We start from the raw sequence: 22,673 nt of genomic DNA, 5'->3' as shown, positions 1-22,673 counted from the left end.
CATAGAAAATGCTCCTCGTCCTCCCACAATGGCATCTTCCTCTTCCTCAGGGTTCCTTGGGCAGCTGACTCTGAACCAGTGACCAGGCCCCCTTGGCTCCCACACCTTGTCCTGGATTTGACATGCTAGATAAAAGCTTTGCCTGTGGATCTGGATGACTCTGGGCAGCCTGAGTCTTCCTTTCAGATCCTGATTTCTGGTGGGAGGCCTGGGACTGGGCAACCCTTGAGGATTAAGGCCTGGCCGTCTTCCCTCCTCCCTTGAGCTGTGCGGCCTACAGTGGTGCTCTGCCCCAAGGGCTGCCGTGGCCCCTGGAGAAAGCCTGGCTGGCTGCTGGCTGATCTCTCCCTCCCTGCTGTGGGCTGGGGAGTGTGCCTGGAGCCATTCCCAGGAGAGGGCATCCAGTTTACTGAGCTTAGCTGGTCCTCGCCTCTGGCCCAGTCCCATCGCCGCTGCTCACTGCCCAGCAGCTGTTGGGTCCCTTGCACCCCTGCTCTGCCTACAGGCCCAACCACAGGCAATCTGCTGGCCCAGGTGCCTTCCCCCTTCCCACAGGAGCCTTTTCTGTGCCTCTGCCTCACTCTCCCCTTCCTCTGCTCCCTGCCCTCCTCCTCCTTCCCCATGGATTCCCTCCCTCCCGCCCACAGCATCTTCAGACTCCCCTCTCCCCACCTTCTTCCTCCTTGACTTTTCTGGTGGTGACCTCCCCTGAGCTCCCCCTGCACCGTTAAGTCAGCCGACCCACCTGGAGGAGGCAAAGCCGAGGTTAAGACTCACCTGAAGCTGACCACAGCTCCCAGGCAGAGCAAGTGGGGGCCAGGGCACCCAGGCAAGGACAGGCAAGATTCTGCCCTTCCTTTCCCCCTTGCAGGGACTTGACAACGGTGACAGCACTGGGTGAGTCCTGAGTTCCAGGAGGACCATGAGGAGGGAGGGAAGGGGTCTCTAGGCAGAGGAAGGAGGGCAGAAGCCGCTCATCCTCCCTGCTGTCCTTGCGGGCCTGCCATGCCACACACCGGGTGCTGGATCATGCTGGCAAGGGGTTATTACAGCTACTGAAGCAGCCCCTGTGCTGTTGAAGCATGTGCCTGGGGGGCAGTCCCATGCTTAGTGAGGGCTGTGATGGGGACAGGAGCCTGTGGGGCCTGAGTGGGCAAGGCCCATGGGGTGGGGCAGGTGGACCTCTCCCCTGCCCTGCTCTGCCTCCTTCTTAGAAAACCCACTGGTTCCTGCCTCTCGGGAGCAGCTCTCACTGTCCTTCCTCCCTCTCTGCTCTGCACCTGGGCTCGTGAGGTCCTGCCTGTGGTGCCCCACCTGCCCTCCCGCACACCTCACACAGGGCTTCACATGAATCCTCCCAGACTCCGGTCTTCTTGGGAGACCACTCTGCCTAAGTCATCTCCTGACCAGGGCCCGATGCCCCCTGCTTGGCAGGTTGGACTTCCTGCCAGACAGAGGCTTCCCCTGGTCCCTGACCTACCCTCCTGTGCTGTCTCGCTGCTGCCACCCAGGTACCCGTTGTTCCTGACCGTTCTGGCTCTGTGTGCCCACAGAAGGTGCCCCCTGCCCTGCGGCTGCCTCACACGTGTTTTCTTCCTGAGGCCCCCCATTCTCACTCCAGGCCAAGTAGCCCCCAGAAGTGCCCCTGATGTTTCCCGGAACTAGCTTGTCACCGTGTTTCAATTCTGGCCCCCGAACCTGCTGCACATGTTCACCATAGTGCTGACTTGATCCCGAGGGCACTTGGACTTTTGCCATTCCTGTGCTTTTGTGCCTCCGGGGCTTCTCAGTCCCAGCTGTCTAACCTGTCCTTTGGGGCCTCACCCTGGGCATGTGCCAGGCCTCTCCCCACAGCCACAGCCACAACCACAGCACTCTTACACTCCTCCTGGCCCTTCTCTACCCAACCAAGCCCTTGCCTGGTTGCTCCCGCTCCCCTCCTGCTCCCCGCTGCTCCACCCCAGCCTCTTCTCCATGCCTTGGCCACAGTGGGCTTTTCTTTCTTTTCTTTCTTTCCTTCCTTTCCTTCCTTTCTTTCCTTTATTTCTTTCCTTTCTTTCCTTCCTTCCTTCCTTTCCTTACTTTCTTTCCTTCCTTTCCTTTCCTTCCTTTCCTTCCTTTCTTTTCTTTCTTTCTTTTCTGAGACGGAGTCTCGCACTGTCGCCCAGGCTGGGCACGATCTCGGCTCACTGAGAGCCCCACCTTGGGTTCATGCCATTCTCCTGCCTCCGCCTCCCGAGTAGCTGGGACTACAGGCGCCCGCCACCACGCCCGGCTAATTTTTTGTATTTTTAGTAGAGATGGGGTTTCACCATGTTAGCCAGGATGGTCTCGATCTCCTGACCTCGTGATCCACCTGCCTCGGCCTCCCAAATGCTGGGATTACAGGCATGAGCCACCACACCTGGCCCCACAGTGGTCTTTTCAAGCGGAAGCTTGACTTCCTTCTGCTGAAACACCTCTTCCCCTCCCCCTGAGTGCCCCTATGGTCCAGCTCTAACTTGGCCTAAGCCACATATCCTCCTGCTTCAGGGCCTTCCTACGCGTATGCCACCCCTGCCAACTCCTTCTCCTCCTCCGGGCTCCCAGCCGCACATCCCCAAGGCGACTCAAACTTAACTTTCATTTTCTTTGTCTCAGTGTCTGAGATCATTGATCTAGGTGACTTGATTGGTGTCTGTCTCCCCGCTCACTGGAAGCCCTTCATCACATGTGAGCCGTGGCTGTTTTGCTCACCTGTGTATTCTCAATGCCTGCCGTAGAATAGATGCTCAGTAATTGTTCGCTGAACATCTGTGTCTTGTGCCTTCCCCTTTCCTCTACCAGCAACTCCTGTTCCTCCTTCAAGGCCCAGCTCCAGTGACTTCTCCCCGGAGCCGTCAGCAGCTAGCCTCTCCCCTGCCGTCTTGCAGAGCTTACTAGACCCCTTTGCTCTGCCACTTACTATGCTGGCTTAAGGCCCTGGGTCTTCTTTCCTCAGGGGCAGATGCTTGGCACAGTACATGATACGTGGTTGGCATTCTAGGAGGGTTTGTGTCTTGACCTAACATACCTTTTTGGCTCATTATCATGTATTATTTGTGTGGTTTTCTCTTTGTCTTGTGTTGTGTGGTTTCCTCAGCCACTCAGTCAACTCCTGGAATGCAGGTTCAGTGTCACCACCCCAGTTCTGTACTTTGTGCTCCCCAAGCCTGGTTCAGGGCAGTGTGTACCTAGAAAAGTTTCAGTAAATCCTTCTTGAGTCCTGTTAGTGTCTACTTAAGGTTGTGGAACCCTTGGCAGTTTGAGAAGCATCTTGACCTTTTTCGCATTCTGGACCAGCTGTATCATTTGCAGGGCTCAGTGCAAGCCCCCTTGTTCAGAAATGATTAAAAATTTCAAGGCCAGGACCCAGCATGGTGGCTCATGCCTGTAATCCCAGCACTTTGGGAGATTGAGGTGGGTGGATCACCTGAGGTCAGGAGTTTGAGACTAGCCTGGCCAACATGGTGAAATCCCTCTCTACTTAAAATAAAAAGAATAGCCTGGCATGGTGGCAGGCACCTGTAATCCCAGCTACTCGGGAGGCTGAGGCAGGAGAATCGCTTGAACCCGGGAGGCGGAGGTTGCAGTGAGCTGAGATCGTGCTATTGCATTCCAGCCTGGGCAATAAGAGCGAAACTCGGTTCTCAGGGGAAAAAAAAAAAAAATTCAAGGCTGGGTATGGTGGCTCATGCCTGTAATGGGAGGCCGAGGTGGGAGGATTGCTTGAACCCAGGAGTTCAAGACCACCCTAGGCAACATAATGAGAACCTGTCACTATAAAAAATGTAAAAATTAGCCGGGTATGGTGGTGCGTGCCTGTGGTTCAGCCATGCAGGAGGCTGAGGTGGGTGGATTGCTTGAGCCAGGGAGTTCAAGGCTGCAGTGAGCCATGATTGCACCGCTGTACTGTGGCTGGGGCAACAGAGCAAGACCTTCTCTCTCAAAAGAAAAAAAAAAAAAAGAATTTCAAGACGGTGAGAGCAGAACAGTAAACCAAGCATGGGGCCCTCCTGAATACAGGCCCTGTGTGACTGTCCAGGCCTCAGGCCCGTGAAGCCAGCCCTAGTCTCACCTCCACTGAGGGAAGACGTAGAGGTGACAGTCTATCACCTTTCTGTAGGTGATGAAATTAAGTGCACAGAAGAGCAGTCACTGGCCTTGCTTTACACAACCAATCAGTGGCAGAGCAGAACTGAAAACTGAATCCAGTTATTGGAGCGTGCTTACTGTCTTACATGGATCCTGGGGCCCAGGGGCCTTGAGCCTCAGTTTCTTCCTCTGTAAACTGGGAACATTGACCTGACTATAAAAATGACAAACATAGGTGATTATTAAAAAGTCAGGAAACAGTAGATGCTGGCGAGGCTGTGGAGAAATAGGAACGCTTTCACACTGTTGGTAGTAGCGTGAATTAGTTCAACCATTGTGGAGGACAGTGTGGCGATTCCTCAAGGATCTAGAACCAGAAATACCACTTGACCCTGTAGTCCCATTACTGAGTATACACCCAAAGGATTATAAATCATTCAGCTATAAAGACATATGCATACTTATGTTTATTGCAGCACTATTTACAATAGCAAAGACTTGGAACCAACCCAAATGCCTATCAGTGATTGACTGGATAAAGAATGTGGGACAGGCCGGGCGCGGTGGCTCAAGCCTGTAATCTCAGCACTTTGGGAGGCTGAGACGGGCGGATCATGAGGTCAGGAGATCGAGACCATCCTGGCTAACACAGTGAAACCCCGTCTCTACTAAAAAATACAAAAAACTAGCCGGGCGAGGTGGCGGGCGCCTGTAGTCCTAGCTACTCGGGAGGCTGAGGCAGGAGAATGGCGTAAACCTGGGAGGCGGAGCTTGCAGTGAGCTGAGATCCGGCCACTGCACTCCAGCCTGGGCCACAGAGCGAGACTCTGTCTCAAAAAAAAAAAAAAAAAAAAAAAAAGAATGTGGCACATATACACCATGGAATACTGTGCAGCCATAAAAAAGAATGAGATCGTGTCCTTTCCAGGGACATGGATGAAGCGGGAAGCCATCATTCTCGGCAAACTAACACAGGAACAGAAAACCAAACATTGTATGTTCTCACTCATAAGTGGAAGTTGAACAATAACAAATGGACACAGGGAGGGGAACAGCACATACCAGGGCCTGTTGGGGGCCTGGGGGCAAGGGGAGGGAGAGCATTGAGACAAATACCTAATGCATGCAAAGCTTAAAACCTAGGTGACAGGTTGATAGGTACCCAAACCGCCATGGCACATGTATACATACCTGTGTAACAAACCTGCACATTCTGCACAGGTATCCTGGAACTTAAAGTAAAAAATAAATAAATAAATATTTAAAAATGGCAAGTATGCTGCTGTTTGGTTAGCAAAAAATAAAATAAATTAAATGACAAATAGAACAGCTGTCCGTGAATCCTTGGACAGTCCCTGTCCTTTGACCCCTTCCCTTGAAGTCAGGAATACAACGTTCCCCTCTGCTTCTTGGAAGGGTCTGAGCCCTGTAGACAGGAGTGATAATTGGCTGTTGTGGTAGTAGAAGAAATTAAAGCCCTTCAGAAGTAGGGACAGATTCTCTTTTCATCTCTTTTTGAAAGAATGTAGGGACTTGGGTGGAAAGTTCCCCAGGGTTCCTTGATATTTTGGTGCTTTGATATCTAGAGGAATAAAAGAGCAATTAATTGCTATAAATGGCCTGTTCCTGTAGGGTTAGTCTGATGGTGGAGGGGGTGGCAGTGGTGGGTGACAGCTCTTCTATCCCAGGGCCATTGCTGGTTAAAGGGACACAGAGAACAGAGAGTCAGAGGTTTACAGCGATGTCTGACTTTAGGGGAGGCTTTTGAAATCCCGCTTTCTATGGAAACCACATCTTCCTCAGCACCTTGGGTCATCGAGCAACTTTCTTTTCAGCATTCATTGAAGACAGTGGTTTCCAAGCTGTCATTGGCCCTGCACTTCTCTCAGAACTGGTTTCTCGATGTGTTCTCTGGCAACCTTTCCCCCACTACAAGGCTGACAGCTGAGAGCCCTGTGGTTGTAGAAGAGTGGTTAGTAAAAGTGGGTGTAAAAGCACCCACTTTTTAATTTTTTTGAGATGGAGTCTCATACTGTTGCCCAGGCTGGAGTGCAGTGGCGTGATGTCAGCTCACTGCAACCTCTGCCTCCCGGGTTCAACCGGTTGTCCTGCCTCAGCCTCCCGAGTAGCCGGGATTACAGGTGCCCGCCACCACACCCGGCTAATTTTTTGTATTTTTAGTAGATACAGGGTTTCACTGTGTTGGCCAGGCTGGTCTCGAACGCCTGACCTTGTGATCCACCTGTCTCGGCCTCCCAAAGTGCTGGGATTACAGGCGTGAGCCACCATGCCCGGCAAAAGTACCCATTTTTTACAGAACATGTGGTTGTCTACCACATTAATATATAACCACAGACCTGTGCCCTCACCTTTCATTGGGATGATTGATATGTGCCTCGGAGATGCGAGGCACTGCGTCTTGCACCCCAGCAGAGCAGGTGGCACAGCTGGAGCGGGTGGGTAAGGCTCCCATTGCCCCTCACAGCCTTCTGCTTCTCCTGTGTCTCCGCCCCCTCAGCAGTCCATGCTCCTGCTCCATTAACCTGTGCAGGTGACCTGAACGATGAGCCCGTGTGTGGGAGGCAGAAGAAAAGAAGGCAGTGTTCTCAGATTCCTGCCAGAGGTGTACTGGGGGCATGTAGACATGCAGCTAGGCTGTAGGTCTGCGAACAAGCTGCAACTGTGCTTTTCGTGTGTGTTTCTAGCATGTGTCTGTGTTCGTTGATGTTTATGTACACAACTGTAGGTGTTCAAGCACACAGACACATATATATGCACTGAGCATAGAGGCTGCGGGGTGCTGAGCTACCTGTGCCTTGCTTGTCATGTTAGATTTGGTAGGTGGGGCATTCTCTCGTGCAGGTGCGGGACTTGGGCATCAGCTGTCCTGGAGTGATGCATTCTGGTCCACAGTGTCTCTGAACACAGCGTCTCAATCAGACTTGGTGACTAAGCCAAGGGGAGCAGGGTGTGTGGTGTTGAGCGGACTGACCTGCTTCGGCCGGAAATGCCAGGCCAGCTGAGCTGCCGTCAGCACCTTATTTATCCCAGAGGCGTGGGTACGGGTTTCCTGGGCTTGCCAGACACTCAGGTATTTCGGGACCGCGGCAAAGCCCGGCTCCACGAGCTTCCCGCCAGCAGTTGTGCATCCTCAGCGTGGGGCGTGTGCTCCAGACCAAGCCCTGGCAGCTGCCTGGGCCCTCCTGACTCCTCCCATGACCCGCGTTCTGTGTTTCCGCAGGGCGGCACCTTCCTACTTCTGCCCGGCCACAGCCCTCCCCTCACAGTTGAGCACCTGTTTGCCTGAAGTCAATTTCCAGAAGCAGGTAAGGCCCCCCGGGGAAGGACTCTGTAATGTGGCCATATGGTAGTGTGGGGTGGGGGGTGAGGAGTCGTCTTGGACGCCAGGCTCCAGGGCTGATCATGAAGTTAGCTCATCTGTTACCTTTCACCATGAGCCCTAATGGTGCTCATTTCTCCAGATGTGTTGGTTCTTCTGGAGAATGTTAGGGTGCTGCTGATTTCTTTTAGGCTAAGACATGTGCAGATTCTGGATAATATTTCATATAAGCTCTAGGAACCACCAATTCTGTGGCGTTGTATTTTTTGCAATGTAAACATCATGAAAATGTAAATTGTATGTTTTTAAATGTATTAGAATCTATCGCAGTGTGTTTTAAAATGGACAAAACAAAAGATGAGTGCAGGGGCTGGAGGCAGCTCGTGTGCCTGAGGGAGCAGCTTTGCTGCCTGGCCTCGCCTGAGCTGACTTGACATCTTCCTAGCAGGTGCAAGACCACCCTGGGTATAAGTGGATATTCTAACATAGATAAATGTGGATGTTCAACAGCATTAGCTTCCAGTTTAAAAATAAAAAGGAGTGCAGGTGGCTGTGTTTGTATTCAGGGCCACTCGTGCCTGTCAAAGTGAGGCCAGGTTTCAAAGCTCTTTATTAGAATGAGCTGCATTTCCCAGACAGAGACCCATACAGGGAGCCACAGCCGTCCAGCCTCCAACTGCCACATGTGACTTTCAGCAGTCTTGTTCTCCAGGTTCCTCTTGTACTACGTCCTAATTCTTCTAAAGTGAGATCAACTGCTTAAAAGCTGGAGATTACATGGTGGTCGAGGTTAGGTCCCTGCAAAGGCTGGGAAGGAGTGTGGTATCTGAGCGTGCCTCTTACAGATGCCCTTGGGTGTCTCCCTGGGAATGTGGTGTGGCCTGTGAAGCCAAGGCCAGTTCTCCTGTTGTGTGTACCTTTCACAGTGGTCGGGAGCCACTTCCTCACCATCCTTTCCTGACCAGCCAAGCTTCCTTCAACAGAGAGGCAGCTCCAAACCGTGTGTGTGTGTGTGTGTGTGTGTGTGTGTGTGTGTGTGTAGCAGGAGTGTGTCTCTATCTAAATTGAAGATATGTACCTTAATGTCTCTTCATTGTGTTTGCCCCAATCAGATGTCATTTTCTGGGATGGCACCCACTTTTTGCAGAATGTGTGGTTGTCTACTACATAATATAACCACAGACCTGTCCCCTCACCATTAATTTGGATAGTTAATACTTGCCTGTTGTTTCTTTTCTGTTTTATTGTTTTTGTTTTTGTTTTTTGAGACAGAGTCTCACTCTGTCGCTCAGGCTGGAGTGCAATGGCGTGATCTTGGCTCCAGGCAACTTCCGCCTCCCAGGTTCAAGCGATTCTCCTGCCTCAGCCTCCAAGTAGCTGGGATTACAGGCGCCTGCCACCATGCCCAGCTAATTTTTTGTAGAGACTGGATTTCACCATGTTGGCCAGGCTAGTCTCAAACTCTTAACCTCAGGTGATCTGCCCGCCTCGGCCTCCCAAAGTGCTAGGATTATAGGCGTGAGCCACTGTGCCTGGCCTGTTTCTTTTCATTTTCCTTTTTTTGGCTCACCTCTGACTTGGGCAGCTAACAGAAATTTTCTTAGGATTTGGAGTGGAAGCTGCCCCATTTTAGACGCTGGAATGTTTATGGGAATAGCCAAGAAACCATAATTGAGAACCATCATTACTTTGGTTCTCACGTTCAAGGACTGGATGAATAATTAGTGTGTCTAATTTAGTTGCAGTTTTAGTTTATGTAATTTAAACATAGTCTAATGGAGACCAGTTTTTGATCCCTGCAGGGGAAAATAAGATTTCTCAAGTGAAATGAACCTGATGCTTGTCAGAATTGTGATAAAAATTTAATAGCACGTTTGCTTGTATAGGTGACAGAGACATACTTTAATATACTCATAGCATACCATGACTGAAATGTCTATATTGTTTGGGTTGATTATGATTTATTATCTCCAATTACGAGTTTGCTCCACACTGACACCCTTACTGCAGATGAGGAGAGAATTATGTAAGCCAGTCACGGTGTTTCTGTTTGGGTTGGAATGGGAAGGTTGGGAACATGTGCTCCTGGCTGCGTTTCTGCTTCAGATCCAGCCCTGAGTGTGCCCTCTTGTTAGGCAGCAGGGCGGAATCAGCTCAAACTAGAGCTGGAAGAATTCTCCATGACCACACTTTTTAGAAAAGACAAGTCAAGGGTCTTCTCTGAAGCAAGAAGAACTGTCTCTTCCAGGGAAGTGAATTGAAGCAGGAGTAACCTGGCTCCAAAATGCAGGCACCAGTGACACCACAGGCCCATAGCTGGGCAGCCCAAGCCCTAGGAATCCCAGCGTGAGGCGCTGCACCAGCCGGGAAGACGGGGCGGCACCTATCAGTGCAAGCTGTTCATAGATAGCTTGTTGGCGAGGGCAACATTCTGTAAAGCTGGCCCCATGGAGGTGGTCTGTGATGGAAGCAGTCTGATATGGAACTGACGCTCCTCTGAGAAGCACCTACTGTGTACCCGGACCACTGGCTCCTGTGTGGATGCGGCAGCAAAAACCAGACACCAATCCTTACCTGGGCAGGGCTGGCTCTCTGAATGAACAAATAGCTCTCTGGGACCCGGGGCTGGAGTGTGGTTTGTGATAGTAGGATTAGAATAGGGAGAGCCAGAGCAGGAGTGATCTGCTTCCCACATTGGCTAAAGACTGGTGGGCTTATTAAACCGCGTGGTCTGGAGCCCTGGGAGAACCTGCTGGGAGTGGGGAGGAAGCAATGCTGGTGCTTTTGTGTGTGGCGACACCTAGTGGCCAGCTCCTTGTATTTCACCCTGTCTCTCACCAGGAGAGAGCAAATGAAAACTAGCCCTTAGGCCCAGGACAGAATTGGAAGGTTTTACTCCTGGAAGTCCTAACTCCCAGCTCAAAGGCTTTCTGGAGCATTTCAGATGTTCTTTGGAGAACACGATAGCCCAAGGCACACTACTTTAGAAGTGTGAGTCCTTTGTAAAAGCTAAATTTGGTTATGGGAGACTGGGTTAGGTACTTTGGTCTGTTAACACAATGACATTTGGGCCTAGATGGGTGTGGATATTGCAGAGTGGGAGAAGCTCAGACACCATAGGCTGTCTCACTATATTCCATTTAGCTAAGCGGACAGTATTAAGTGCCTGCCAAGTGCTAGGCTCCCAGAAGACAGGAGTGAGCACAGCAGAGGGGGCCCTGGCCTTGCAGTAGGCAGGGGAGAGAGACAATAAGCAAGTTCTCCAACAGGGCACTTTCAGAAAATCAGGACAGGCGGGCATGGTGGCTCATGCCTGTTAATTCCAATATTTTCGGAGGCCGAGGCAGGAGGATTGCTTGAGGCCGGGAGTTTGAGACCAACCTGGCTGGGCAACATAGCAAGACCTCTACAAAAAAATTTAAAAGTGGCAGGGTGTTGTGGCGTGCTCCTGTGATCCCAGCTACTTAGGAGACTGAGGCAGGAGGATCGCTTGAGCCCAGGAGTTCAGGGCTGCAGTGAGTTCTGATCGTACCACTGTACTCCTGGGCACCAGAGCAACTGTCAGGGAAGCTTCCCTAGGAAGGTGCCTTTACACCAAGACACAGGATGGAAAGAAGCCAGTTCCTGGCTAAGGGGACACCCAGTACAAAGGCTGCCAGAGGGAAGGAGCTTCTCAGCATGTTCTAGAATGGCCGAGCGCCAGGAAGGCAGAGCAAGGGGAAGAGGAAGAAGAGGCAGGCTGGGGAGGGAGGCAGGGCTGACAGCGGAGCCCTCGCAGGGTCCTGGCAAGGATTGTGAAATGCATTCTAAGGTAGGTTTAAGTAGGGAGTGATGTCATCTGTTTTGGGGAGGATGAGGTGGGAGGATCACTTGAGCCCAGGAGTTTGAGACCAGCCTGGGCAACATAGCAAGACTTTTTCTACAGAAAAAATTTTTTTAAATGAGTCAAGCGTGGTGATGTGCACCTGTGATCCTAGCTACTCAGGAGGCTGAGTTGGGAGGATTGCTAAAGCCCAGCAGGTCGATGCTGCAGTGAGCTATGATCACGCCACTGCACTCCAGTCTGGGCGACAGAGGGAGACCCTGTGTCAAAAAAAAAAAAAAAAAAAAAAATCATAAGATCATTCTGGCTGTTGTGTAGAGAAAAGGACAAGAAATGAAGTGGGGGGATCATGAGGAGGTCACATAGTAACCCAGATCCAGGTGGCCACTGGGGAAGAGGTGGAGACCACATCATCATCCACACCCAGGTTCGGGGTACAAGGTTCACCCCATGAGGCTGTGTAGAGCCCAGCTCCAGACCCGCAGTGCTCCACATCTAGTGAAGTGAAAGGAAGTGAGAATGGGTCAGTGTGAGGAGTGATGCCCCAGAACAGAGCTTCCCTGCTCAGCTGCACAGGAAGTTACGGCCTTCCCCACGCTGGGGTGCACCCTGGCCCTGGGGAGTGGCTGGGGGTCCCTCTCATCAGAGACCACTCCTGGGGCAGTTTACTCCTCTTTCCTAGCTCCCAGTTATCACTTAGGCTGTTTTCTGAGCCCAGGAGGAGGTGGAAGAGGAGCAAACATCAGAGTAAGAGAGTCTGTGCTATAGGGATTTAGCAGAAGTTGCTGGAAAGAGACCTGTGCCACATCAAGCATGCAGCTGCTATTAGCTTATTGTGTGCACTTCTAGGGCGAGGGCCCCATTAGCTGATGGGGAATGAGCAGTTGACAAGTACCTACAGGGAGGCTGCTGCCCAGGCTCTGGCACATTGCTGAGGCTGCCCTCTGCACAGAGAGCAACCCTGCCTGGGAAAGCCCATTGGTCCAGGGCTTGCTGGGCCTGGAGGGACGGATGGTGCGAGGAGTGTTCTTGGCCCTCCAGCTTGGTTCCGTGGTTCCCCGAGCGCAGTTCCTTGGCACCAGGGCTGATAAGGCTCCACCCCAGCAGCTGCTGTGTTATTTCTGACTCATCCAGGAGTTACCAGTGTGTAACCCAAGCCCCTCCATACCCAGCTTCCTCTCCTCCAGCTCCTCTTGCAGGGAGGGGGCTCTGGACATCTCTCCTGGGGCTTTCTACAGGTTAGGTCCCTGCTGCATGTGGACACGCTGCTGGCCTTCCCAGCTGCCTGCAGGAGCTACCCTCTGACAGGTGGGGTGGGTTTGTGAGGGCTGAGGTAGCAAGCCCTATAGCCCTGGGCCACTGTCTTTCCATCGAGGGACCTCTTGGAGTCCAGCCCAGGAGCCACAACCCTGGCCTCTTAAACTTGTCAGGGGCTTTTGCCTAGGGAGCCGTCTCAGTGTTTGGGGGCTGGGCAATGATCGCACGGTTTCTTGAGCCAAAGACCCTAACCAGCTGCCTCTGATCCCATCACTTTTTTGCCCCTTGTGGAAGTTGCTTCTTCTGAAAACCTGGAACATTTGGGGCTTCATGCACCACGTGTCTTAGGGCTTATAGCAGGAGCTTTGCTCTGGGGTGACTGGCAGGCAGAAATAACCAGCAGTTCAGTCATCTCAGTTTCCCTGGACCCAGCAGCTCCATGCACAGAGGAAGCAGGCAGGCCAGCCCCTGCAGCGCGTGCTGGAGAACAGAGGTGCTCAGTCCAGCTGGCTGGGATCAGCGTGGGTGAGGGAGGAACCCTGTACCTCGCCACCTGCCCCATGCTCCCAGAACGGAGACTGCGGGTGGAAAGGGGCTCCTGGGAGGAGTGAGGGTCACTAGCAGGTGTCAGTGTCCCAGTATGTCGCATCCTGATCTCTTCCCTTTTGATGCTGTTGCTTGCTCTGCAGGAGTCCCCAGAGCCGGGCAGGGGGATGAACCGCGAGGGAGCTCCCGGGAAGAGTCCGGAGGAGATGTACATTCAGCAGAAGGTCCGAGTGCTGCTCATGCTGCGGAAGATGGGATCAAACGTGAGTGCCTGCGGGATGTCAGGCAGTGGGCCCCCAGGGAGGGGCTCCCAGGGAGGGGCCCTGCTGGGCTGCTGGGGGGCGGAGCCACTGCAGCTGCCTCCTGCGGAGCCACGGGCTGAGGAGGGGCCGCTGGGCCTATGGCTTGGCTCTAGGGCTGCTTCCGGCCCCCCAGGCACAGAGCCTAGCTCTTCGAGTTCTAGGGGCACTGCTGGGCAGTCTGCCCACCCCCATGCCGGGTTGGGGCCAGACAGGTGAGAGCCTCAAGGCCCTGACCTTCTTTTTCTCCCCCTCGCAACCCCGAAAGTCTTCTCTCCCAGGGGGCAGCTCAGGGACAACTTGGCAGGACAGGAGCTGAGACGGCAGCAGGCATGCGGGTACAGGGGCATTTCTCAAAAAGAGTGGAGGGACATGGAATCGCCCCTCAGCCTTCTGGGCAGGACCTATGTCTTCCACTGACCTGTACTAGACCATACCCTAATCTCAGATTCAGTTTGAGTGGCAAGGCCTTCGGACCCCTGGACCAAGTTTAAGCAGGGTGGGAGGGGGGTGTGCTGGCCCTGAAAGCAAAGGGGTCAAATCTCAGGAATAGAGGCCCGAGAAGCAAAGGAGGACGCACCATCCAGGAACCAAGCAGGCCTGGGCGGTGCCTCTAGGGGTGCAGGTGCCTTTCAGGGAACAGGTGCATGCTGCCCCTCACCACAGCTCTCTCCTGCAGCTGACAGCCAGCGAGGAGGAGTTCCTGCGCACCTATGCAGGGGTGGTCAACAGCCAGCTCAGCCAGCTGCCTCCGCACTCCATTGACCAGGGTGAGTCGGTGGCAGAGGGGCTGGGGCAGTGGCTTCCCTTAGAAAGTGTAGCTCCAGCCCTCTTTGATGGGTGATCCATGAGACCCAGGACTGCCTAGGAGGGGCTACAGCTCCCTCTACCCACAGAGCTGAGCCAGGGAGCCTCCGGAGCCTCCCACCTGATCCCATCTCCTTCCTCAGGTGGGAGCCAAAGACTCTACCAGACAAATGGCAGGAAGAGGCAGGAAATGGAGATGTTTGGGTGCCCTATAACTGCAGAGACTGCTTATTGCATTTCCTTAACCTTTGGCCTGACCCCTACCCACCCAGCACCCTGTCCAGGAGAGAGAAACTGCCCTTGTGTGCTGGGACAATGCTGTCACTGTTGTCCTGAGCACATTGTAGGTGGTGTGGTCCTGGCTGTGGCCAGAAGGAATGCGCCAAAGGCCTGATGTCTCTGTGCACCTGAGGGAGTTCTATCTTTTTTGGGTGACCTCAACCAATCAGCATGGTAGCAGGCAGGGTGTGAGTTGTGTAGCAAGCACCATCGCTTCATTCTATTGTCGGTAGCTACAATTTGTATTATTAATGCTTCCACTTAACAGGCAAGGAAACTGGGATTTGGGAGCAGTGAGTCACTTGGCCATGCAGCTAGCTGGTTACTGGGAGTCCCAGGATGTGCACCTGTGCCTGAGGAGCGCTTCGATGTTTGCCATCTTGCCCATGACCCACATGGCTACTGGACAGCTCCATGTCCCTTGGCTGCTTAGCAAGGTTCTTCTTCTCTAAAAGGCTTATCATGACATGGAGGCCCAGGATTCTGACCAGCATCTCCATAGAGTCCTTTCCTTTTATTATCTTTTTTTTTTTTTTTTTTTTTTGAGACGGAGTCTCGCTCTGTCGCCCAGGGTGGAGTGCAGTGGCGCGATCTCAGCTCACTGCAAGCTCCGCCTCCCGGGTTTACGCCATTCTCCTGCCTCAGCCTCCCGAGTAGCTGGGACTACAGGCGCCCGCCACCTCGCCCGGCTAGTTTTTTGTATTTTTTAGTAGAGACGGGGTTTCACTGTGTTAGCCAGGATGGTCTCGATCTCCTGACCTCGTGATCCGCCCGTCTCGGCCTCCCAAAGTGCTGGGATTACAGGCTTGAGCCACCGCGCCCGGCCTATTCTCTTTATGCTTTGTTGGAATGACTGGCCATGAAATATTGCAACCTGTGGCATGTCCAGACACGAGCAGGCGCCCAGAAGCAGAGTGCTGACGGCTGCGTTTGCTGTGCTATGAAGCTGGCATGCGGGGCCTGACCTAGATCACCAGCCAACCCTTGTTCTCCTGGATATCTTAGGGCTCTGCCCTGGCACACAGGCCTGTTCCCAAGCGCCAATGCTGGGTGTGACCTGGCTTGTGCACCCAACTCAGCAGAAACTCAGCAGAAGCTCAGGGAGCTCCCTGGGACAGCAGCTCACCACGCACAGCCTGCCTGGGTGTGTCTGCCCAGGTGTGCCTCCTGGATCATGCAGCAGCCTGTTCTGTGTGGCGCTGGCTCCCGCCCCATCCTGGGATCTCTTGGGTGAGGTCTCTTTTCTTCCAGGGCTAATCTGGGTTTCTAGCATGGCCCCCTCTACCCTGGCTTCTGACTCATGTCAACCTGAAACCTTCAGGCTTCTGAGTCCCTGGGGACTCACCTTCCTTCCCACCTGGTCTTGGTCACTGAGTTAACCTGAATTTGAGCTGGGATGGTAAGAAAGCCTCCAGTTGAATACTCTTGGGAAAAAATCAAAATAAGAGACACCAAAATGTAGGATCATATGTCAGTATAAAAAGCAGCAATAGGCCAAGTGCCGTGGCTCATGCCTGTAATCCCAGCACTTTGGGAGGCCAAGGTGGGTGGATCATCTGAGGTCAGGAGTTCGAGACCAGCCTGGCCAGCATGGTGAAACCCCATCTATACTAAAAATACAAAATTTAGCTGGGCATAGTAGCATGCACCTGTAATTCCAGCTACTTGGGAGGCTAAGGCAGGAGAATCACTTGAACCTGGGAGGCAGAGGCTGCAGTGCGCCAAGATCTCACTACTGCATGTCCAGCCTGGGCAACAGAGCAAGACTCCATCTCAAAAAAAAAAAAAAAAAAAAAAAAAAAGCCAGGCATCGTGGCGGGTGCCTGTGGTCCCAGCTGCTCAGGAGGCTGAGGCAGGAGGATGGCCATGAACCCAGGAGACGGAGCTTGCAGTGAGCTGAGATCATGCCACTGCACTCCAGCCTGGATGACAGAGCAAGACTCTGTCTCAAACAATAATAAAAAATTGTTAGGGGGATAGGACTATATAAGAAACTTTAACTTTCTGAGTCACACATTTTTGTAAAACAGATATTTTAACATTGTACATTTGTTTCTTTGTCATAAGGGAAAGTTAAAATATTTTAGGATAACTCTTTATCTTGCCTACCTGAACCAACAGTTGAGAATAAAAATGAACTCTGCCAAATTGTTGAGGAAAGTCAGTGACCCCACTTAGCTGTTGACCTTGCCCTGAAACTGCTGAGCAGTCGGAGCAAGCCGGCAGCTGTGACCAACTGTGTGGGCTGTGGAGTCTGGGCCCTTCGGGGTGGTTGGTGTCCACAGCTACTTCTTTCTCTGGAGAGAGGGCTCCTGGAGCTGAAGCTGGAGCCAGGGAGGACCCCAGGGAATTGTTGGGGAATAGGTGGTGGGAGTCATTCCCTGCTGCTGGGGCGCCCCTACCTCTGACCTGGCTGCCGGGGCCTGAGCCACACAGGAGACCTGAGTTGCAGGAGGCTCTGAGAATTCTGTGGACTGGGAGTGGAGAGGGGAGGGGTCAGCTATGCCTGGAAGCGTTTCACAAGCATAGTATTTTCTTTGCGAGCCTAACGACACCACAAACACACACAACAATAACGAGAACTGCAGTCAACCCATTCCCATAGTGAACTTACCATGTGAGGGCAGGACCCTGCATCTCTGCCTGCGCCATGTGCCCAAATGAATCTCTGTTAAAATCTCACCTGCCAACCTTTTCCATCGCAGAGCCAATCTCAGCTGATGCTGCAGGGTCCTGCTGTCAGAGGCGGAGACACTGCTTAGGTGGCAGAAGTCCTGGATTGTTGTCTCCAGGGATTGGGGCAGGATGCAGGGGCCAGAGCAGGGTGCAGGGACTGCCATGATGGACTCCAAAGGCCTGGAGCCTGCAGATAATGGCCTGCTGCGCACCTCCTGCCCACTAGGTGGCGCTGTCTCTCAGCAAATGCTCCAGGCTGCTCTAAGTGTTCCCTGAGCCAGAGGAGACTCCATGTCCCCGGGGACTCCCCTAGCAGGGGGTCTGAGGCAGACCCTCCAACGGACAGCACCCGACATTGGTCCTGAGGGTCTGGCCACCACCTTTAGCCCTGCACATGCTTCCCTTCCAGGGCTGGAGGGGTCTCGTACCTAGGGCACTGCTCCTTTCCTTGAGGCCCAGGGAGGGGGCCATAGGCACCCCTTTACCCCCCACTCTTCGATTCTTTCCTCAGTCACATTTGTTGAGTATCTGTGGGGAGCCAGGCAGGTGCTGGAGACCCTGGGGGTGGGGGCCTACCCTTAAGGCCTCACCAGTGGTTCCAGCAGAGGCCCCAGTGGCCCGCCAGTTCCCAGCCTGCCTGGCCTCTGCTGGGCTGAGACCACCAATGACAGCCTCCTTTCCCTCCCTTGTCCTTCACGTCACCCCCACCAGCTGTTTTCCACTCCCTTTCCTCAGTCACACTGGCATCCTCCAAGGTTGCCTCCTCTCTTCTCCGTGTCCCACACGCACTCCTGTGACCTCAACCGACAGCATGGTCAGCTGACTGTTGGCCAGCATCACCACAACCACCCATGCCCAGCCAACGTGGATTTTCCACCTGTGCTCTGCCCTGACCAATGCCCAGCAAGTATGCAGCACCTGAGGACTCAGCCTGGACTCCTGTCTTCCCCAGGAACCTGATTGATTACTGAGTCCATCCTAAGGCTCCTCGGACCTGCTTCATTCTCTCCCTCTCCTTTCGAGCCCCCTCTTGGACTGAGCCCGTATTCACTCTTGTCTCACTGCTTCAGATCACTCCTATCTGGCATCTCGACTTGTCATCTTGCCCCCTCAGGTCTGTCCTCTACCCCCAGACAACTGGAGAGACTTTTGGACATTAGTGGGTCTCTACTCAACCTGGTTTTTTTTTTTTTTGGGAAGGTGTTTTGCTCTGTCGCCCAGGCTGGAGTGCAGTGGTGGAATCTCAGCTCACTGCACCCCCCACCTTCCCAGTTCAAGTGATTCTCCTGTCTCAGCCTCTCGAGTAGCTGGGGTTACAGGCGCCTACCACCATACTCAGTGAATTAGAGATGGAGTTTCACCATGTTGCCCGGGCTGGTCTCAAACTCCTGACCTCCGATGATCCACACACCTTGGCCTCTCAAAGTGCTGGGATTATAGGCAGGAGCCGCCATGCCTGGCCTCCACCCGATTTAAAATCATTCGGTGGCTCCCCACTGCCTTGAAGATAAAATCCAGCCCCTTTAGCTTGGCGAGCAAGGCCTGACCTCACACTGTAAAGGGCCATAGTGAATGGCCGTGTTCATGCCTTTCTGCCACTGCATTTGCCTCTTGGCCACCAGGAACCAGCCTACATCCCCACCTTGCTCCCCTGCCCCCTGCAGCCTGGGCCAGGCCCTCCTGTCACATGTGCATGCACCTCAGCTGTGCTGCACCCACACTGTCTCCTAATCCATCTATTGACCAGACTCTGAGCTCCTTGAGCTTGGAACTGTGGCTTCTGTCTTATTATTTGTGGGGGTGGGACCACTAAGCCCCTAGTCATGCTTGGACAAATAAATGAACTAGGTTCTAGTCCCCAAGGGTGTCTAAGCAGACCTGGCAACCAGGGGAACTCGGCTTTGAACCAGAAGAAGTCAATACTTCTCAGGAAGGTTGCCCGGCTGGGAAGGGGCAGCTGCAGGAATGGGGAGGGCCAGAGCTTCCCGAAGCAGGCCCTGTGGAGTGCTGAGTCCAGGCCTCTCTCATGGCCAGTGTGGCTCCCTCTAACGGCTAATGATTCTTTTTTCCCAGTTATAGAATTGTGCATAGTCATTGTAAAAAACTGGGGAATGAGAGAAAGAGCCGAAAAGTTTGAAACATTGAATCCTACTACATAGCCATAATCTCTCTTACCCTTTGTTAAGTTTCCTGTCATCCTTTCACAAACATGCATACATCGGTAGCACAAGGCCAGGACCATAAACATTTTAATACCTTAATACCCCCCCTTTTTTTTTTTGAGATAGAGTCTTGCTCTGTCACCCAGGCTGGAGTGCAGTGGCGCAATCTCAGCTCACTGCAAACTCCACCTCCCGAGTTCACACCATTCTCCTGCCTCAGCCTCCCGAGTAGCTGGGACTACAGGTGCCCGCCATCACGCCTAGCTAATTTTTTTTTTTTTTTTTAGTAGAGACGGGGTTTCACCTTGTTAACCAGGATGGTCTCCATCTCCTGACCTCATGATCCACCCACCTCGACCTCCCAAAGTGCTGGGATTATAGGCATGAGCCACTGCACCCAGCTTTAATACCCATTTTTAACATGCATTTTTTTACTATATTTTGCTGTGCTCTTAAATAATTTCCAAGAAAACTTTTTTTTTTCTTTTTTTTTTTGAGACGGAGTCTTACTCTGTCACCCAGGCTGGAGTGCAGTGTTGCTATCTTGGCTCACTGCAACCTCAGCCTCACAGGTTCAAGCAATTATCTTGCCTCAGCCTCCCAAGTAACTGGGATTACAGGCGCATGCCACCATGCCCAGCTAATTTTTGTATATTTAGTAGGGATGGGTTTTCATCATGTTGGCCAGGCTGGTTTCAAACTCCTGACCTCACGTGATCTGCCTGCCTTGGCCTCCCAAGGTGCTGGGATTATAGGCATGAGCTACTGCACCCAGCCCGGTCACATGCTTTTTTAAGCAGGACGGTGTTTACTTGAGGAACAGGTATGATTTGGGCGGTTAGGTATTTCAGAAAGGGGCAGAACAAACAGGGAACACCTTCTGCTGCATTTTTACCCTGGGCCCTCCACCTATGGGTGCCTTCCGATATGCTGGTTCCCTGAAAGCTCTGGGTCTGTTCTTGCCTCAGTGCCGCACTGGGGTGGTGCCCAGCAAGTACAGTTCCAGGCCTCTGATGGCTCTTTGAAAAGGCCACCATGGCCAGTCACCTGTAGAACTGTCATCCTCCTACAGTGCCTCAGAATAGGCCCTTGTCCAGCCAGGCACGGTGGCTCATGCCTGTAATCTCAGCACTTTGGGAGGCCGAGGCGGGCAGATCACAAGGTCAGGAGATTGAGACCATCCTGGCTAACATGGCTAACATGGTGAAACTCCGTCTCTACTAAAAATACAAAAAATTAGCCAGGCGTGGTGGCGGGCGCCTGTAGTCCCAGCTACTCAGGAGACTGAGGCAGGAGAATGGTGTGAACCCGGGAGGCGGGGCTTGCAGTGAGCCGAGATTGCACCACTGCACTCCAGCCTGGGTGACAGAGCCAGACTCTGTCTCGAAAAAAAAAAAAAAGAATAGGCCCTTGTTGAGGTGTTGCTGAGAGGGACACTGCCTAGACTTGGCTCATTTTGTCAAGGAAGCTCCTTGTTTTTTCTCTGCCTGGGGACCTCTTGGGGCCATGCCCTGGTCTGCTGCTGCCCTTGTTGTCTCTGGGAGCTGTGTGCTGGCACGGGGGCTCCCAGGCTCGTTCTGCCTCCACCTGATCACGCTCTTTCTCCAAGAGACTTTCCAGGGAAGGTTCCCCCAGCTGCGGCCAGCCAGGCTTTCCCCTTTGGAAGCTGAGGCTGCTGGTTCAGGGTCTGCTGCCAGAGAGCCTAAACTAGGTCAGTTGGCTTGAGGGTTACACTGGGAACCTTGTTAAAATATCTGTGGTCACGGGTAGATCAGCAGAAACCAGGCTGTGAGCAAACAGCTTCTCCTTTCATAGAATGGCATGAGGGAGGCAGCTTTCTGCTCCCTTGACCCCCTCAGCGGCCCTGCCCTGTTTTAGGGGTGGTGGCCTGATCTCCATCATACAGCTCAGTGTGGAAAGTTCTTCCTGGAATCCCCCTCAACAGCCTTCTAGCCTCTGTTCTTTCACTTCCTTCACAAAGCCCTCTCTGACCCCTTCCAAGTCAGCATGTGCCCTGGAGCTCCATGCCAGTCTTACTTACGTCGGGAGCCCCTCGGGGCCAGGGTCTGGGCCGTGTTCACCATCACACACGAGTCCCCCGTCCCGCCTCTGGGGCAGTGTAGGTGTCTGCTGGATGGATGCCTGGACTGCGCCTTCCAGGGCCAGGCTGCTCGAGCAGCTCCTCCCTGGGGGCAGCCGGCTGGGCCCCTCCTTTGCACCAGCCCGGTGCTGTGCAGGTGATCTGCTGGGCTTTCTGGGTCCCCTGTCTCCCCGAGTGTGGCTTGGAGGCTTCTCCCAGGGGCTCCAGGCAGTAACAGATGCTGCACCGAAATTACAGTCAGGCCCAGGGAGAATTCTAGTCTATGGGATGGGAAGCTAATCTTTTTTAACTTTAATCAACACTTACATGAGAATTACCTGTAACCTAATAACAGAATTGAACCCAAAATCACCTATATATTGAATTGAACAGAAATCAGCCAGGAGGGTTTGGTGTATAAGTTGTGTCACTGAAAAAGGGGGGGAAAGAATCCCGAGAAAAGCGAGGAATGTGCTGAAGTGCAGGGCCAGCCGCTTACTCAGCACCTGGCTGCGGCTCCAGAGAGGGTCGCTTTGACCCCATCACCCAGCGTCATGGGTTCTGTTGTTTAGAACTGAAAACAGACGCCCGAATGGCCTCAGAGAAGTCCTTGTGTGACTCTACACTTCCCCCATCGAGCCTCAGTAAGAGGCGGGCCCTGTCAGAGAGGGGCATTGAGGGCTGCTCCATCCAACGGCTGGACAGTTCCGCTCACATCAGGCCACAGTTGCTGTGTGCTAGGCACGGTGCCACCCCACAGCACTCCCTGTGACCTCCTGGACCAGCAGAGCAGACGGGCGTGTGAACTGATGCATAAAGGGCTTTGGGCTGAGGGAGGGGAGACCACCTAGGAAGCCATAGAGAAGAGGTGCTGTTTGTATGGGGCCTTGGAGAATGCATGCGGATGTGCATGTAGAGAAACTGGTGGGAAGGATGCTACAGGATTCTCCTCCAGAATGCTGGGCAAGAAGGCATGACAGCTTGGGGTTGGGCGGAGGTCAGGGGACAGTCTGTAGCACTGAGTTCTCAGAGCATGCTCTACACATTTGCACACCTCAATCACTGAGGGTGCTTGTTAAAATGCAGACTCCTGGGCCCTGCCATAGCCCCAGAATGCCTGCCAGATGAGCCTGGGAATCTGCATTTTATGCAAACTCCCAAGGTGATTCCATTCTGATGCCCACTAAAATTTGAGAATATGCAAGGATGGGGCAGGCACGGTGGCACATGCCTGTAATCCCAACACTTTGGGAGGCTGAGGTAGGAGATCACTCGAGTCCAGGAGTTTGAG

At 53.1% G+C, this 22,673-nt stretch overlaps 1 protein-coding gene across 5 annotated transcripts in view; it reads left to right on the top strand.

Moving 5' to 3' along the window:
• CTNNBIP1 (catenin beta interacting protein 1) overlaps positions 1–22,673 on the top strand; it is a 668,528-nt gene that overhangs the window by 630,338 nt on the left and 15,517 nt on the right. For 3 of the 5 annotated variants that reach the window (XR_007725297.1, XM_050789296.1, XM_050789268.1), the window contains exons 3-5: positions 7,355–7,439; positions 13,223–13,342; positions 14,058–14,148. Coding sequence is in view for 4 of the 5 variants with exons in the window: in XM_050789268.1 (XP_050645225.1) it covers positions 7,355–7,439; positions 13,223–13,342; positions 14,058–14,148 (296 nt within the window). In the remaining variant the exon portion in view is untranslated. The remainder of the gene's footprint in view (positions 1–7,354; positions 7,440–13,222; positions 13,343–14,057; positions 14,149–22,673) is intronic. The other 2 variants (XM_050789292.1, XM_050789284.1) reach the window with 2 other exon arrangements.

This window comes from Macaca thibetana, chromosome 1, assembly GCF_024542745.1.
Source record: "Macaca thibetana thibetana isolate TM-01 chromosome 1, ASM2454274v1, whole genome shotgun sequence".
NCBI lineage: Eukaryota > Metazoa > Chordata > Mammalia > Primates > Cercopithecidae > Macaca > Macaca thibetana.
Note: the sequence above shows the minus strand (reverse complement) of the source record. Positions and strands in the feature narration are given on the sequence as shown.